Here is an 18,104-nt window from a genome sequence, read left to right as displayed (position 1 = left end):
CACAAGATTTACATCAGATTTGATCATTTGACATGCGCACATTGCACAAATATAGTTTCACACTGTTTCAAGATTTGCTTTGTGCCTCACTGATTATAAAGGAGCAGCAAAAACACCCATTCACGTGTGCCCAAAAAGCGTATTTTATTTCACGCAGTGCTGCAGAGACCGTTCGCAAGAGCGAGTTCAAACAAACCCGTTTGTGGATCAGAGACTAAATCATGGACTGACCGGACAACACTGTCTTGTATCACTTTATGGGGAATTGGAAGGATAATAGGAACAAGATTAACAAGACAATCACTTCTTGTGACTTCCTTCAACAAAACAAACTCGAGTTTTTTGCGTCACATGTCATTACGGCAATTCTACGTCATTGCACATGTGCATATGCTCCACACTCCCGTCCTGTAGGTGGCGGAAATTCACCTTTCAGTGGAGCCGTTTCTCAATATGCGTTCTTGTCTGTACTTGGGTTCTTGTGGACTTGTGAAACGTCATCAGTCGTGGACCAAGTACTGTTCCAATTCAAAGTTCGCATCAAGCCCAAGTTCACATAAAATCCCCGGATGTGTTCTTGATCCGCCCATTTTATCGAGGATGCATCAGAGGAGACTTGTGTGGACTTATGACAGCGAAGTTTCCCAGAATGCATTTCGCGTCAGGAGTTCGTTCTTCCGAGTCTGAACTTGCAAGTCCGAACTAGGAAGGACACAAGTCCGAACTTGGCGTACTTGGTATTGAGAAACGGCTTGGGTTTGCCAACCGCCAATAAAAAAAGAAAAGATGGCACATGCGCAGAGCGTCTCAGTTTCAGTTATCCGTCCGATCAAGTGTATACATGTCATTTTGAGCGGATTACAAAAGGTATAAACCACCCCTAACAAGCGGATTAGATTTTTAATCAGATCAGGCACTTTTTAGTCCGATTGAGGTGTTTACATGGAGCATTTTTATTCAGATTGACCATTTAAATGGATTAAAAATGTCCATGTAAACGCAGCTAGTGTGAACAAGGTATAAGAGTTGTAATCCCTGAGTTGACTCGCTCCTCCCGGTTTTGGGCTTTTTTCAGAGCTAATCTGTCTTTTATAAATCTGATAAAACTAAAGACTCTTGGGAGATATGAAGGATGTAATATTTAAGCAATATCGCTCGAGTAGGAGTGCGATATAGCTCTATATCATCACGGCTGTGATTAGGCCAGAGGCACGAGGCCGCAGGCCGAGTGCCGGAGGCAATCACAGCCGTGATGATATAGAGCTATATCACACGACTCCGAGAGCGATATTGCTTTTATACAACAGTTCGACGGCACACGTTTGAAAAAAGAAAACTAGAAAACAACAACGGAGTTATTTTAAAAGCCTCTTTGTTTGAGAACTACTTCTTCCGCCACGGATTTGAGGGCGGCCAGAATGACAGGTAAAACTTTCGGCTGCTTTGAAGCTCATAACAACTCAATGGACGGAAAAGCCGTTACTTTATATTACCGTTTCTTGGTCACAAAGTGTAGTTTTAAGATTAGTTCAGTCGAGAATGTATCTGTATTATATTTAAATCTGCAGTCGATTAGTAAAGATAGCGCCTGTTTGAACGTTTGCTTAGTGAGATTCGGTACGAATGAGAACCAAAGCATGAGCGGACATCAGTGTTCACTCGCCCCGCTGACCACCGCCCTCTCTGGGCTACATTTCTGAAAGAGATACCCTGGCTCTCATGTTGGCCTTGTTTGTTTATGATCGTCAAAATGAGATCAAATCAGCAGTATTTGGTGTCATGATCAAACTATTACTTGTTTTTTAATTCATATTTAGTGTCTTTTGTGTTGTTATTGTTTTGGCGCGAGGTAAAAGTTAATAAAACTATACTTGTGAAACGTTACTATTGCTTTCTCATTTATTCTTAACGTGATACGAGCACTCGATTATTATTATTAAACTTTGTTCTTGTCAGTACTATATAAAACTGTTTTTTATAAGTGTCAGAGATATGTTTTTGCATGCTGCTTATAAATATACCAGTGGCGATATCTCATAACATGTTTTAATAGTCACGTCACGATAAAGTAAATGATCAATGTCCACATTTAAAAGCTGCGGTGCTAACCTGCAGTTTCACGGTGTTTTCGCGTTCTGATAAGAAATATAGCTCCAGAAAAAAAACGAGTGTTTATATTCCTCTTTCCAAGTGTTAATAATCCACACGATGTGACAAGACATTTCTCCCATTAACTGTAACGTAACATCCAAGAGCGCCGATCTTTGACTAATAACTTCAGATTGGGGATTCAGACTGATTTGTGAGCTAGTAAACTAATGAGACACAAACACGGAGAGTGATTCAAACAGCGCGTCTGTGTTTTTCCATTCAGAGATGAGCCTGCTTAGGACCTCCATTCACTAGGTGGCGGAATAATACTAAAGGTGAAGCGGTTACAGTGCTGTTATCAGCACAATATCGTATGGCTCTTAGCCAATCAGATTCGAGAACCAGAAAGAACTGTTGTATAATACTGTATAGATACTCAAAATTAACATGAGATGAGCAGAAACTTATAAGCAATTATCTTAGCAGATACACACATTATTAATGTCTAGTCTTTCTCATTTGTCAAAACAGACCAAAAATATTGAAGACTCATATTTGCAGGGGCATGTACACATTACTGTCCATCTGTCTAACTTCTGATGCCCATAGCAAAACAGAGAGGGATTATGGGTAGTAATCTGTACTGCCTGTTTTCCGTTGATGTTGTCAAGTGTTAGATGAGTCTGCATGTCAAACACTTTAGATGGATGAACTATATCGCTTTTTAATGAGCTCTTAACAAATGTGAATTGTGATACAGAAATATTGTTGGCTGCTGTATGATAAACAGCTTGTGCTGTTGTGTGTAAAGTGAGTTGGGAAAAGCATCATCGATATAATGAAATGTTATTTAAAGCATTACAGTGGCTGCTCACCAGTATCTACTGTATTTCAATTGAAAGATATTCAAGTACCTTGTTTATGTCTAATAAGGACATTATATAAGGTATAATAAGCAATGAGAATACAGATGACCTCCGAATCCCCTTCCTTCTTTTGTGTTTTGTAATGCAATACCATAGTATACCAGTACCAGACTTTTCAGGAATTACCGCAATGCCCCATTTTAACAAAGATTAAAAAAACAGATGCAAAAAAAAAAATCACTTGATGCGTGGGATACTGTACTTAACGAACACATATTGTATTTCAATGTTAAATCAAAAGTCACAGTAAACATTAAATTCATGCACAGCAATTTTATGTAAATTCATCTGGTGCAAATACTGTATTAGTTTGCGATTAGATTCTTACCTGAATCTCTGTTTAGGTGATTGTTTTTCTGGGTTTTTGCACCAGTGGCCAATGTAATACAGAGGAAAGAAGAGGCAGTTCCACGTCGTGGCGAACCACGTGAGAGTAAACGGTGCATCGTACTGCTTGAAGGTCAGTTTAGCCAGCTGGGTGGAGCCGGCCCAAGACGTGCACACGCATATCACCATGGCCACGCCCCACATTGCTTTTCGCACTTGGACGGCTGTCACTCGCACACAACAGCGTAACCTCTGCCTCCCCACACCTGACTCCGCCCCTGCTCCGCCCACCATCGCCTGTCCATCGGCCATGCTGGGGGTGTTCTCCCGCGGCCGGTCCTCTCCTATAAACCAATAAAAGCAGAGACAATCATTTCTCTTTTGCACAGATTTTTTGCAATAGTCAGTGTATAGCAGAAGTGTAATTGTGTAAAAAATAGTAAAATACATAAAATAAAGTGTATAGTAAAATAGTTTTGTATGCTTCTCTTGTCCCTATTTTATTACACAATTCAATTATGTGACACCGATGGATGGCACAGCATTTCATTTCACCTTCAGAGATTTGGGCTGTTAGCCAAACGCTGAGAGGTTTTATCACATAAAGGTCTTGAGCAAAGAACCTCAAGGACACTATTACTGTAATTGACCAAAGCCACTGGATGATAAAATGACTTTTATTGGGACCGTTCAAATATTCCCCTAATCATAATGAAATGTAATAAGTTGCTCATTTGGATGCAATTAAAAAGACAAATTACAGCATTGCAGGAATCAATGTATACAATTAAATTATACAGTTAAATTTTTTTACTTTTTAAAATAATATTACAGTACTACGAGTGTTTTTTACACTGTGCTGGAGATCAAATAAAACGAAAACCATTTATTTCATTGAATCTCTCTTGCCAAAGAACTGAAACCGCCGACTCTCACAAGCGGTCCTTGAAACATTCAAGAGAAAATCAATATCACAGTTTACTCATTCAACAAAGAAACTGATTCAACCTGCCAAGAGGAAATACGTAAAACAACAAAGAGTCCTTCATGATATTGAAACCTGGAATTGAATCTGTCTAGACCTCTTACTCCAAAACAGCCGTAGTATTGTTTAAATCAGATATGCACATTTCAAGTAGAGTCCTCCATTCTTTCATAAACAACTTTAAAAGCTTTCGCACTTAATCAGCATAATGGAGCGAAGCAATTAATCTGCCTTTCTCTGTCCCTCGAGTATTTAATCAGTTTATTCATGAAGAGAAGAAGATACGTTATTAGTACTGAAACACACTCTTTTGATACTTAACAAGATAATTCATGAATTAGCATCAATTATATTTCGTCAAAAATATGGTTATTTTCAAGTAAATACTAGTTTGCACACTGTCCAAAAAATATAATTTTACTATGCTTTTATTTAGTACTATACAACAGTTAGTTCCAGTCCTTGATTCTGATTGGTCAATAGTTGATATTTGACTTCTAATGGTAAAACAAAAACATTTTGCAGGTGACTTGTGGCTGTGCTCTAATTGGCTTGCGTTAGATCGGCCACGGGGCACAGCTCTGTGCGCCCCGGACCATTCAACCTTTGTTGATAGTTTTTGCATGACTGGCCTCATTTGATTGGATGATTCTTGATCGTTTTCAGTGAATCTCTGGTACTGAACATTATGAAGTTTTTTGTACTTCTGAAGTTCATACCGGATCGATACAATTCACAAATTCACAGCAGTGATCAGGTGAAAGAGGATGCACCCTTTACTTTATTTTGTGTTTTTGAAGAAACCTCACCATATTTGAGAGGTGATAAAAAGAGAACAAATAAAGATATGATGAAACGTTTGTTTTTGCTTGATAGCAGAAAGTCTGTTCTTTCATTTGATGTATGTTTATTTATGAAGAGTTTTTAAAACGAGACAACTCTGTTTTTTGTCAAAACATGTTTATTATTATGTTATAAATAAAAAACATAGATTGTATAAAAAAGTATAGATTAAATACACTGTAAATCACTCTGGATTAAAGTGATTGCCGAATGCAAAATGTAAATAAGGCAAAATTACTTTACACACAAACAAAAACATTACATGATTCAATGTAAAAGTGATATAAAATAAATATAAGAGCTGTCCAAACTGAAAACAACTTGCACTGACATATCTTAACTCTTTCCCCGCCATTGACGAGATATCTCGTCAATCAAGAGAAAACGCTTCCCTGACAATGACGAGTATTTCCGTCTTTCCGCAATACCGCTATTATCAACCCGGAAGTATTGCCCTATGGCAAGCTGCTGCATGTCCGTGTCTGTTTTAAAGATCGCTCTGAATGGGATCTCTATGAAAAGTCCGTCACAAAAATGGAATTATCTCTGCTTTTTGCTCAAAATGTGGTGTTTTTGCAGAAACCTACCCATATTCAAAAGCTGATTACAAAGGAACTACTCAAGGTAGGATGAAACGGTTTTTTTTTTTTGAAAGCAGAGGGTCTGTTCTTTCATTTGGTATATTGTGTGTTTATATATTTGAAGAAGAACATTTTCTGAAAGGCATTAAACTTTTGTGAAAATCATGAAAAACGCTGGTGCTGGCTGGCAACCTTTTTTAAAAACGCTGGCGGTGAAAGAGTTAAAATACAGACAAAAAAGGGATCACCGGTGCAGCACAGAAAATATTTTAATAAAGGTGCACAACAGTGACTAACGTTTCGATGCACAATTTCATCTTCATCAGAGTCCTCAGAGGTGTTCTGTGCTGCACCGGCGATCTCTTTTTTGTCTATATTGTCCCGTCCTTCTCTGGTCGCACCGGATTGTCTTGGAGTACAGAAGCGCAGTTTACTCTTCCATCTTAAAATACCTCAGTGCCCTTTGTTTGCCTCAAAATCCACACAAGTAATGTTTTTAGTAAGGCATGTTTGTTATATTTTTTAATTAAACTAAGGCCTAGTCCTGGTTTAAGCTAATCCCTGCTCGGGATGCCTGCTAATATAATGAGCAAAAAATCTAAACCCACAAGAATGACATTTTAATGAGTTATCTTTCACAGATTTCCTGAATCACATTTGGAGACACAATGAATGCCTTCAGAAACAATGGCAGTTGCAGAGACCTAAAAACACTGGATTATCCATCCATAAATAATAACAACTATATCCTCTCGTCAAAGTCATTAGGTCCACCGATTGCCTGTTATACATATACAACTTCCTAATATATATATAGTTTTACAGAAAGAAATGCACAGGACTACTCATAATAATGATTCACTAATCACTATACTAGGATGATAATGCATCCATATGTGTGGCTTAGAGTTGTTTAGACTTTGTTTTACCATGTAAGTAAATACGTGAGACTTTAAAATAACACATGACTTTAACAATCTCATACGTCATCCTTTTGAGATACGGCTATGCAAATCTCATGCAGATGTCCTGTAACTAATTCAAAATTTGACACAATCACTAAAGACTCTGAGTTGATTCTCTTCTCCTTTATCCACTGGGAAAATCACACTTGCATGCCCATTTTTATCCTGTTTTCTGCGTGTTTTGAGCTCATGTTAAGTCTTCTGGAGCTTTCCTCTCTTCTTTGTAGTCTCTGCAGTGCAGATCTCTCTTGCTGATAACAGCCAAGTCTTTGTAGTGCCAACTCTGCTCTCAATCTCTCTTGTGCTCTCTCTCTCAATCTCTCTCTCTCTCTCTCTCTCTCTCGTTCCGCTAAATTCACGGTGCTCAAGCAGCATGAAAGACCACAAATCACTGCCTCTACTCTGGCACTTACTATGGGGCAGGCCCATGTAATGTTGTAATGCCAGTCGTGAGCGTGTCAGGTATCTGCGGGACACCACAGCAAGATTTCAAACATTTAGAGGTGAAATATGAGCACATTGCCATCTGGGTGACAGTGGTATAGCTCTGCACTGAAGTATCCCATGGATACATACAGCATATTAATCCTTATACTTTAAATGGCGTTCCTTAAATGCCTATCATTTTCTTAAAGCAACATTCTAGTTCAACTCTTTCCCTGCCATTGACAAGTTAACTCGTCAATTATAAGAAAACGCTACCCTGCCAATGAAGAGTATTTCCAGCTTTCCACAATACTGCTATTATCCACCAAGTGGATCTGCAAATTCCACTAACACCAGTTAGTGAGTTTATAATTTAAAACGGTACAACAGAGATCAAATAAATCTGCATCTAAAAGGATAAACTGGGATTGGTTGCTTTACATGTCAGACGATCTCTTTCAAACCTGAGAGTGTCAAACTGCATTTATTTGTGACACAATCTTCTGCATTCCAGTCATTCAGATCTGCTAAAGTGGCAGATGCCCTCATAAATTAACATTCATTTATGCTGACACAACCCATGTGTTTCCAGACTCTTTGTTTATGTCTGCAGTGGTGCTTTTCCAACTTTTTAAAGTGCATCAACAAGACAATGCCTTCATATGCAATTAATGAAAAACATTATTCTGCACCATATTATATATTACATTATCATTTATATCAAAATAAATAAAGATCTGCATATATGTCTATGCAGTGCTGTGTAAAAGTCTTATGCCATTACCAGCTTTGTTGTTTTAGCAAGGATTTATTGACCGACCATGTTTATTTTTCAGTCTCTTTATTATAAGATACAAACAGAAAATACACTCTAAAAATGCTGGGTTATTTTCAACCCAGCGTTGGGTCAAAAAAGGGACAACCCATATGGCAAAAAATATATTTTAAATATACATTTAAAACATTTTGTAAAAAGTATTTCAATTAAATATATTTTTGAATTTGGAAGTATATGAAGAGTTTCGTTGCAAAATGAGATAACCACCGTTTTTTTAATTGTTCAGAAATCTCGTTTTTTGGGTGTGCATTCCAATTAATTTCAATGCAACTGCAGTTGGTTTGTTTTGATTTAAACCTTCATAACTTAAAAAATACAGCTAAGTAGCACCATAAAACAAAATAATAACATGATAACATAATAATAAACATGTTTTGATAAAAATGTTAAAAAAATGGATTTATCTCGTTTTGCAACTAAACTCTTCATATTCAGTTGTAACCTTTATATCAACATATATTTCAAAATGTATTTCAAGGGCAAGCAAATATATTTCTTATTTTACATCCCATATGGCAAAAATGTATTCTTTGCCAAAAAATATTTTAAATATATGCTAAATACAAGTTAATATAATATAACAAAAATTCCAATGCAACGTGAATATATTTAATTGAATTGAAATGTATGGAGGGCTAAATATATTTTTTAATGCTTTAAATTGTATTTAGTTGTAAAATATATTACAAAATATACCAACATTTTTTTGGGTGAAAATAAATTTTTGTAAACATATTCCAAAATATATTTCAGCAAATATATTTTTTGGCAATTTTTTGAAATATATTTAAAAATATATTTTTGTCGTATGGGAAGCACAGCAGCTGGGTTAAAATTAACCCAGAAAATGTTTATATCTGACCCAACAATGGGTTAACACAAATAAATGAAAGTAACCCATTGGAAATATGTACACAAAATGAAAAAATACACAATTATTAGAACAAAATGGCTTATTTTGTCCAAAGTCAGTATTTAGTGTTGACCATAAGTGAAGTCCTGCAGTCATTAGATTTAGAAATTAGGATTTAATTTCATTTAGGTTTAAAGGTGTGTGTATATTTTAAAAACCAACAGCTCACCCTTCAATTTTAAAACATGTCATCGTCTGAGACCCTCGACCAAAAAGCCGAAATGCGCACTTTAGTGCTACTGAAGCTCTGGAATGACCTTCCTCTGTCTGTTAAATCTTCTCCAACATTGGGTTTATTTCAGAGTCCTCTTAAGACTTATATGTTTTCTGTTGCACTTGAAAATGCTTTGTAAGTTGTCTTTGTTGTATGTTTTGTATCGGTCTTAATTTCTCATTTTTTGAGAACACTTTGGTTCCACTTGTGGTGTTAGAAGTGCTTTATAAATAAAGTTGAGTTGTAGAAACATGGCAGCGACTTCCATGTTAGGGGACCCGCGGGGTATGGAGATAAAAACGGCTCATTCTAAGGTAATAAAAACAATAGAGTTTATTTTGTCAGGTCTTTATACACCACTGATAATATAGTTATGTAGATTATGCATTTCTGTCAAGAGATCCCCCTAAAAAGTACACAACAAACCTTTAAGAGATCCTGCGCAGGTTCTTGCTATTGCTCAAGAGCTCACACTAAACATTTGAAACTTAGCTCAATGTTGCATACAAATTTAGTGTATATTCTGGTTTTAGTCTTATAAAGAGACTGAGAATTATATATGCTCATTATAGCTTTGCAAAAACAACCATGGCACCCAATTGCACAATACAGTGTGTGTGTGTGTGTGCGCGAGTGTGTGTGTAAGTGCGTAGGTCAGGGAAACCTGTAATGTCCAGCTGGTAAAACAGATGCTTGGGATGTCACACTCGGTTGTGACCCTGCTCACCGCTCACTGACATCATATCCCTGCCAGTCGCCCACTGTGTGTTTCTGAGCACCTGTGATATATGACCACGAACCAACAAAGAGATGACTAAAATAACCCTGCTGCTACAATGAGTGCTGCCAGGAAAGAACGAGTCACTCGATTTGTCAAAGTTTGCAAGGTTGTGAGCGGCACCCTAACATATGGTGCAACCCAAGTTCTTGAGGTCCTGTGCCGGTCCTGTTCCCATTCCATCTCTTTGTGTCAATCTATTCTGTCCTGTCAATAATTTTGGCAAAAAAATTATCTAAAATATATTTTTTAAACATTTGTAAGTTTCATATCCACAAATTTCCTATGGCCCATAAGACCTTGCATCAAAAGTGGGTACGTCAGGGTACCCACGGGTCCTTAAAATCCTTGAAAGTTTGTGAATCTGGGGTGAAAAATTCAAGGAAGTTTTTGAAAATATACATACACAGATACAGGTCATTGAAAGTGCTTGAATCTATTTTATGCAAGAAGTTTTCTGGAAAAAAAAATCCATATTATTCCCTGTGTAGTGTAGGATATTATCATAAAAATGCTAGACTTTGTAAGCACACGTGCTAAACTGTTTGCTTTAAATGCTTATATCTTCTGTATGCGATTGTTGAATCATACCAAAATACTTTTTTGCATAGTTGTGTTTGACACATGAAAACGTCTCAGGTTACGTATGTAACTGTTGTTCCCTGAGAAGGGAACGAGATGCTGCGTCTCCCTTGTCATACTTCCTGCATTCAGACGCACTTACCCCTGGAGGCGTCCCCAAAGTGTCACCGCGCGAGTTCCCTTGAAAGGAAACTGTAACAATGTATCTTAAAAAGTAACACGATGTAACCTTGCTCTCCCTTGAAATGTGTCCCCACATTTAGTCCTTGAATTTGAGAGTAATGGACCTGGAAAGTCCTTAAAAGGTCCTTGAATTTGAAGTTAACTAAGGTGTGGGAACCCTGGTACGTCTTCCGATTTGAAGTAAACAAGCGCGATGTGACACTCATTCAAGATTTAATGACCCTAAACGAAGTGGGAACATAACTTCAATGAACTTCAAGGGTGAAATACCTTAACCCTCAGCGATAAATATTTCTGACTGGGAAGATGACGTGAAGCGGCCTTGTATCACGTGTGATGTATGGTAGCATTTGAGCTATTTTGTAGATTTATTAGCCCGTGGTGTTAGGCAATGATCAATATGAAAAGCTCAGAGGCGTGTCAGTATCTAAACAGTGATAAAGCCGGTCGGGTGTTATTTAAGGACGTCAAAAAGGACCTTGTGTATCCAAAAGTGGACACTGAGCCGAGCCAGAGCCTTCACGTATCACATCATAAGTCTTTGGTGCTAGAAACCGTGACAGGTGAAGTATAGACAGCGGGTTGTTTTTTATGCATTGCAGGGCCAGAATGCTTTTGTATTCATGCAGCAACACTTTTGTGGAAGATCGGTATAGTAAGGACACAAAATTTTTATTGTATTGTGACATTATTAACTAATTAATAAATGCACTAAACTGAAATGCTTTCTGTGTGTCATTCATGTTGCTTCACAGTAGCCCTCACTTGACATCTTTAGTCTAAGATTGATGGATGATAAAATTGTATTAAATTAAGTTTAAGTTGCCCCAGTCAGGCAGGGCAAGACAGGTATGGCATGCACTGATCTGTCAAAACAACACTGAATTAGTTTATTCTGGTTATATGTGCAACCACGAACAGTCCCTGAGCTCATAAAGGTTTGCAAATGTACAATGATATAAAATACACTTTGCCGCTTTGCTATTTGCACACAAAATGCCATTGGTATATGTGCATATAGGACCAAATCTGTTAGAAATTCAGCTTGTCAAAAATGTGGTTGTGCCCATCCTGTATCCAAAACAATGCTGGTCTTTGCATAGTCTCTCTCATTAATCTTTCCATCTCATTCTCCAGGTTACTGCTCCAGCAAAGCCTTTTTCTAACCCTTGCAGATGACACAAAGCATTTGAACCGACTGGAGTCACGCCAGCTTTCCCTGCCGAGATCAATATTGTAATAGATTGACTGTGAGTCCCCTGCCGCATGTAATTGATGATCTACCGCCGCAGGTGTCTCCCCAAACAGAGCTTTTCACACTAATGTCCCCACGGTCTGAAGTCACAAGCAATCTGACGCTTGGCTCGTGAGCTTCGAACGAAATACTAATCCACCTCAGTCTGTAAACACTTCAGACAAGTGTGCTAAAACTCATCAATAAAATACTACAGGACATTTCTGCCTTCAGAATGAAAACAATTCACCTGTTCTTGTAAACACTAAGCTTAAATAAAAACAAAACAATGAGCTTAAAGAAATATATTTTGTATTAGGTTCTGTAATGCATTAAGTACATATTAACAGCATATAAGGTTAGGATTTGGTTTAAAGGGCACCTATTATGCAAAATCCACTTTCACAAGGTGTTTGGACATGGTCTCTATCATACACCCGGCGCAATGCAGCGCAATGTGTGACGCAACTGTCTTTTGCTAGTTTCAACCCGGTGCAATAATCATTTTCACGTTTAGCACAACGTTGTTTAAATAGCAAATGCTTTTGCACTCATTTTTGGGCCCATGGGCTTTCTGGTCTGAAAATGAGGTGTGTTCAGGCGCATTGTTGGCGCGTTGCTATTTTGAGGCAACTAAAATACGCCATTGACCAACTAAAACCTGCTCTAAAGTCTAAAGTGGCGCAATATTGTTTTTGTTATTTAATGAGCGCGTTAGAAATATGCGCCTATAAACGGGACGACAATACGGGTTTGCTTATCACATATGAATGCGCAGCAGCACAAAAACGCTTTTAAATATGAAAAATTAAAGGATTGAAATGTAAAAGATTATTATTGAGTTTCTTGGACATAAATGAGGACTAATTATGAGACGTTAGAAGGCACAAAGAGCTGCTTCACCTGTAGCCTGGTAAGTAAATAAATGCTTTGCTTTAAACAAATGCATCTGTTTTTAAATGTTTTTTAAATGCTACACCAAAGGTTTATTGTATATGATGACTCTGTACCTGTGGATATGGTGAGATGAGAAACATTTTAAGTAATGCTTTAAAAAACTCATGGCACTGTCCAAGTGCTGAAACGCTTCGTCTCTCCGCACGTTTGTAAATTCTTTATCTCTTGTTTGTATTTTTAGAGTAATGAAAACAACACATTTTTAACATTAATCTTAAACTGGGGTTCTTCTTCCTCCGCTTAGTTTTCAGTTTACAAAGTCCATCATCTTAAAAGGGATGAGAGATAAGACTCTCATTGGTTTATTACACGTTACGCCCAAAACACACCTATTACTCATTAGGAAAATATGAACAACCCTTTTCGACCGTGCATTCGGCGCACAAACCATTTCGTTACATTGCAAAAGTGGCATCGGACACGGCCATTTAAACAATGCGCTGTTTCCTTTAGACAATGCGCTTGAATTGTTAAAATAGGGCCCAATGTGTGTTGGCAGTGTGTGAACAACACAACCACAATACGATGACAAAAATCCACCCATTCATTGTTTTTTAATTCCCATTAAACAAAGGAGTCTCATTAGACATGCCGTTTTGATTCTCTTCTCAATGTGAGGTCACACTTATAAAGCCCCGCCCACTTACAGTCCTGCATTTCCATAATTTCCACCCTCAGTGAGTTGTACTCTGTCCACTAGATATTATTGTCTCAGACTATATTAATCAGATCTATTTTAACTTAAAGCACTTAATGTCTGTTGATAAGGGAATGAGGAGTTGTAGCTCATTTGCATTTAAAGGTACGGACATTAAAACTAAAAAAGCGTTTAAAAAATTGCGTTTTTGCTCCCACCCAAATAGGGTCATTTTGGACATGCTATAATAAATGATCTATGGGGTATTTTAGCTGAAACTTCACAGATATGTTGCATGTAAATATGCACAATGTACTGTTATTACTATAGTAACAATATGCAATATGCAACGAAGACACTGTAAAATAAAATGTTACCAGTTTATGTAAAAGGATTTTGAACCATTTTAAGGGTGTTTCTTAATGATTTTTCTAAACATTTTACAATGCCATACCCCTCCAAACAAAAAAACATGAACCCATGAAACAGCGAACACTGCAGGGGTTTGTACACACAAGCGTTTCTTCTCAAATACCAAGAGAAAAAGGTTTTGCTCAGGGAGAGCAAAATGAAGCAAAACATTGCTGAACTGTGTTCTTCTCCTCTTTTTTTGGTATTTCTTGAGGCTTTCCTCGTGAAAACAAGATAACAATATATCTAATAATTTATCCAAGATACATCGTGACTTTTGTCTTCTGTAATCCACGCTACATAATGTAAACGTCTGAAGTCATTTATAAGCCCTCCAGTGTACCAAACAGAGACAAAGCATCCACTCACGCAAAAAAACGCCTCTCAGTCAGGATTACACATATCCGAACACAAACCTATTAAATGCAACATGCAATACTCATTTAATGACTCGAAACTGGCACCAGAATACACCGATATGCTGTCATGGATGACTGGTGTTAAATATATTTGAGAAACTAAAGTGCTGCCCCAAAAAAACTTAAAATGGCCCATCGGCATCCAACCAGGGCCACGGAGTGTTTATAGAAGCCAATATCTGAACAGAACGACTTCTGGCAATGAAAGTGTATGAGTCACATCAGTGTAATGACTCACTGCAGGTTTAAAACAGCTTTTTACTTCTGCCACCCTGCATCAGATTTACTGCTTGATGGAGTAACAGCTTGGGTTTAAAGATCTCACTGCCTTAAGTGCTCACCAGTAATAACTAAATGCTAAATTTCACTAAGAATAAATTGTTCCCGCTGTTCGCATTGTTTGTTTGCATGTCTTATCAACATCGCTTGATTCTGATTGGTCGATTGCACATCCGGAGACCAAGTGATCACTGGTGCTACTTAAACCATTCATCCAAACTCACACGTTAATATTTTGTGTCAAATTAGTTAACTAAAGTAGCTTTGTTTTACTTCAATATAATATAATTATTATGCTAGTGGTTGATATGTATGGTCGGTGGATAGGTATCACAGAAAGCAGTTCACTAAAATAATGCTGTGAGGAAAGCCAAGAGGCTCAACTGATCTCATACCTGTTTATTTTCAGTCTTTAGTAATCGTAGATGCAATTTGGCTGTAAACAGGCCTACGCCACTACAACAGAAAGAGGAAACCATTACAGCTGAAACCACAGATCAATGATGTTTACTCATTCACAGCATAACACATCAAAACACATCTTGTCAGTTTCCACTGATTCCATCTCGACTTTTGCATTATGAGTCCATCTGTTTATATAAATGTATGTGTGAAGAGAAATCCATAAGAATATCAAAAGTTAAATACAGAGATTTTAAACAGCAAGTTGTGAGCTGTCTCATACGCTTGAGAGAAGTCCAACATTTTAACATAGATTTGTATTTACGAAAAAATTTATCCAAAGCGAGCATATTCAATCTTTACATTTCTTCAGTATTTCTGTTCCCTGGGGATCAAACCCATGACCTTTGTGTTGCTAACCCGATACCAGCTGAGCTACAGGAATACACATTATGACGATCATAATCCCACATTGGTGAATTGGGGGAACTGTCACACATAACATGCTTAACTAAAAACTGCTGAATTAACATTACAACAATTTGATACAGACCTCAAACCACAATTTTAGATGCTGGGAAAATGCAAACTCATTCTCTTATGTCATGTATATTAAATGTTAGAAATCTATGCTTCAGGCATCTAGAAAAAATAAACCATGGCAACAGAATAATTTACTAAAAAACTATACAAATAATACTGTTAGGCACCCATTACACAAGCACACACACTTCTTCTGGAGCTACAGCATATCCATGGTCCATCCATCATCCATAACAGGAGAAATGGGACATGTAATCAACTTAATGTATGAAGAAAAGGCTCAACAGGACATTTCCATCAAATAATAATGATATCTCATTAAAAATAGGTTAAAATAATACTGCACAGCTGCAGAAGCAGGTTGTGTATCTGAATTAATATGAGAGTCTTCATGCATATAAAGTGATGCAATGGTTTGTATGCTGTGCATCAGTTACTGAAAGCCAAGATATCCTGAATATAAAGTAAAAAACCTTCACGGAAAATCTGACACGGAATGCTTATTCTGTTATAAATTGGAAGCAACGCCATTGCTATTAAAAAAACATCTTTATAAAAGGAAATCCACTGTACAAACATTTCCATTTCTAGTTTAGTTTCAGCTTCTCACTTGAAACCTACCCTTTCCCTTTAGGACAACTTCTGAATCATGATACAATTATGGTCTGTGCAATTTTGCACTGGAAGCCTCCTGTAGCAGAGAAAATGTCTTGTGTGTGCAAGCACACTTAACAATAAAGCTCTTTCTGATTCTGATGATAGATAAAAGTTTGATCAGCAAACCCGCGGAGAGGATTTGGCATCTTATACATCCCTTAATGACAACAATGATCTACTTACACTGATATTCCAAACACCAAAATCGCACGGGGATCTGCACCAGCGATGCGTAAAGGAGACCTTTACGCATTTAATAGTCTATTTTGGCGCGCGCACTTTAGTTTAAGCTCATTAAATAATAACACAACCCACGCTGAACTGACAGTAAGACACGTAAGATGTGGCATTACGGCGTGCAGAATGATGTAAGATGAGGAAACGGGTGCGCAAATACCTCTCACTTTGGTCAGGGTGAGCACCGGACTGTTGCAGGCGGACAGCGGCGCGACCCGGGCCGAATGTTTCTTCATTCTTGAGAGCTCGGACGGACAGAGCTCAATCCGCATCGACTACATCCCTAAAGCCGGTATCTATCCAAACTGCACGAGCTTTCTCCTTCCTCCACCCCTGATTTCTGCAGAAATTGGTCTCGCTCCCCTCCCACCAAACACTCTGCGGTATCCTCGTTCATTCGCTGTGACTTCTCCACTCGGGACAGCCACAGTGCTGCAGATGGAGAGGTGGGGGGCACCATCGCATTTCTTCTGCCCTATACCGATTTACGCTGAGGCTTTTACATCGAAACCCCTGCAATGATGTCAATTTAGCCAGCTGCGTCGCTACACATCAACCTCTTGGCATTTTCTAATAATATCTAACATTGTAAATTTGTCATATTAACATGAGGGAGAGAAAGAGAACGACATTAAACTATTACATGAAACGAGCAATAATTATTATTTTATGGTGTAAGTTGTTAAAATAAAAGTCAATATTAGACATTTACATAAACATTTATCTATTTGGCAGACCCTTTAATCCAAGTGACTTACAGTGCAAAGGTATCATTTGATCAGTAACCCATGTGTTCCCCAGGATTTAAAACCTATGACCTTTGTGTTGCTATAATGTCACTCACTCTATATCAGTGTTTGTGCTCCTGTAGCTCATTGCATTAATAGTGCAAAAGGGTTACTTTGAACCCAGTGAACAACACACATACTGATAAAATACCATGTTATACACTTTGGATAAAAGCATCTGTCAATTGAATATAATTATAAGGAATAATTGACGACGGGCCATTGAATTATAAGAACATAATGCACACCCAAGGTGCAATGCGGCATGACGAGTGGAGTGCCGTTTCACCGCGGGTGTGCATTATTTTCAAATAATTCAAAGGACCGGAGCCAATTATTCCTCTTATACCACGGTTACCACAAACATTGCTATGGTGCCTATTTTTAAAACATTTGACAAGTTAGGTGTGCAGTTATAAGAAATTAACGCATACCCACTGAACATTTCTCAGCCAATCAGAATACAGCATTCAACAGACCCGTGGTATAATTAATGCACACCCAAGGTGGTAATGCGGCACGACGCAAAGCGGAATGTGCATTATTTTCTAATAATTCAAAGGACTGGAGTCAATTATTCTGCTTATACCACAGTTACCAAAAATGTGGTGCCTATTTTTAAGACATTTTAAAGGTTTGGTGTGCAGTTATATTGAAAAATAATCAACACCCATGGAATATTTCTCAACCAATCAGAATTAAGCATTTAACAGACCCGTGGTATAAATGAATGAAAAACAGATAAACATTTAAGGCAATGCAAAGTTTTACTAATACAGTGAATCTAACTTAAGTGTTTTTCTTCTTGCTGTGAGAAATGCAAATTATTCTCCATCCAACCCCAAAACAAAAGATTTAACCATAATGACCCTACTGTAGCATGGATGA

The 18,104-nt window shown here is 37.6% G+C and overlaps 1 protein-coding gene across 3 annotated transcripts in view; it reads right to left on the bottom strand.

Moving 5' to 3' along the window:
- The window catches only part of slc35f3b (solute carrier family 35 member F3b), an 85,486-nt gene that overhangs the window by 22,439 nt on the left and 44,943 nt on the right, over positions 1 to 18,104 (bottom strand). The window contains exons 1-3 of one of the 3 annotated variants that reach the window (XM_055170374.2): positions 16,589 to 16,946; positions 14,985 to 15,045; positions 3,346 to 3,688 (exon numbers count right to left, since the gene is read on the bottom strand). In XM_055170374.2, the coding sequence (XP_055026349.2) occupies positions 3,346 to 3,656 (311 nt within the window). In that variant the 5' untranslated portion in view covers positions 3,657 to 3,688; positions 14,985 to 15,045; positions 16,589 to 16,946. Of the gene's footprint in view, positions 1 to 3,345; positions 3,689 to 14,984; positions 15,046 to 16,588; positions 16,947 to 18,104 lie in introns of those variants that run through there. The other 2 variants (XM_055170373.2, XM_055170372.2) reach the window with 2 other exon arrangements.

The sequence above is a fragment of the Misgurnus anguillicaudatus genome, chromosome 11 (genome assembly GCF_027580225.2).
Source record: "Misgurnus anguillicaudatus chromosome 11, ASM2758022v2, whole genome shotgun sequence".
Lineage (NCBI taxonomy): Eukaryota > Metazoa > Chordata > Actinopteri > Cypriniformes > Cobitidae > Misgurnus > Misgurnus anguillicaudatus.
This window is presented reverse-complemented; position numbering and strand designations above follow the sequence as displayed.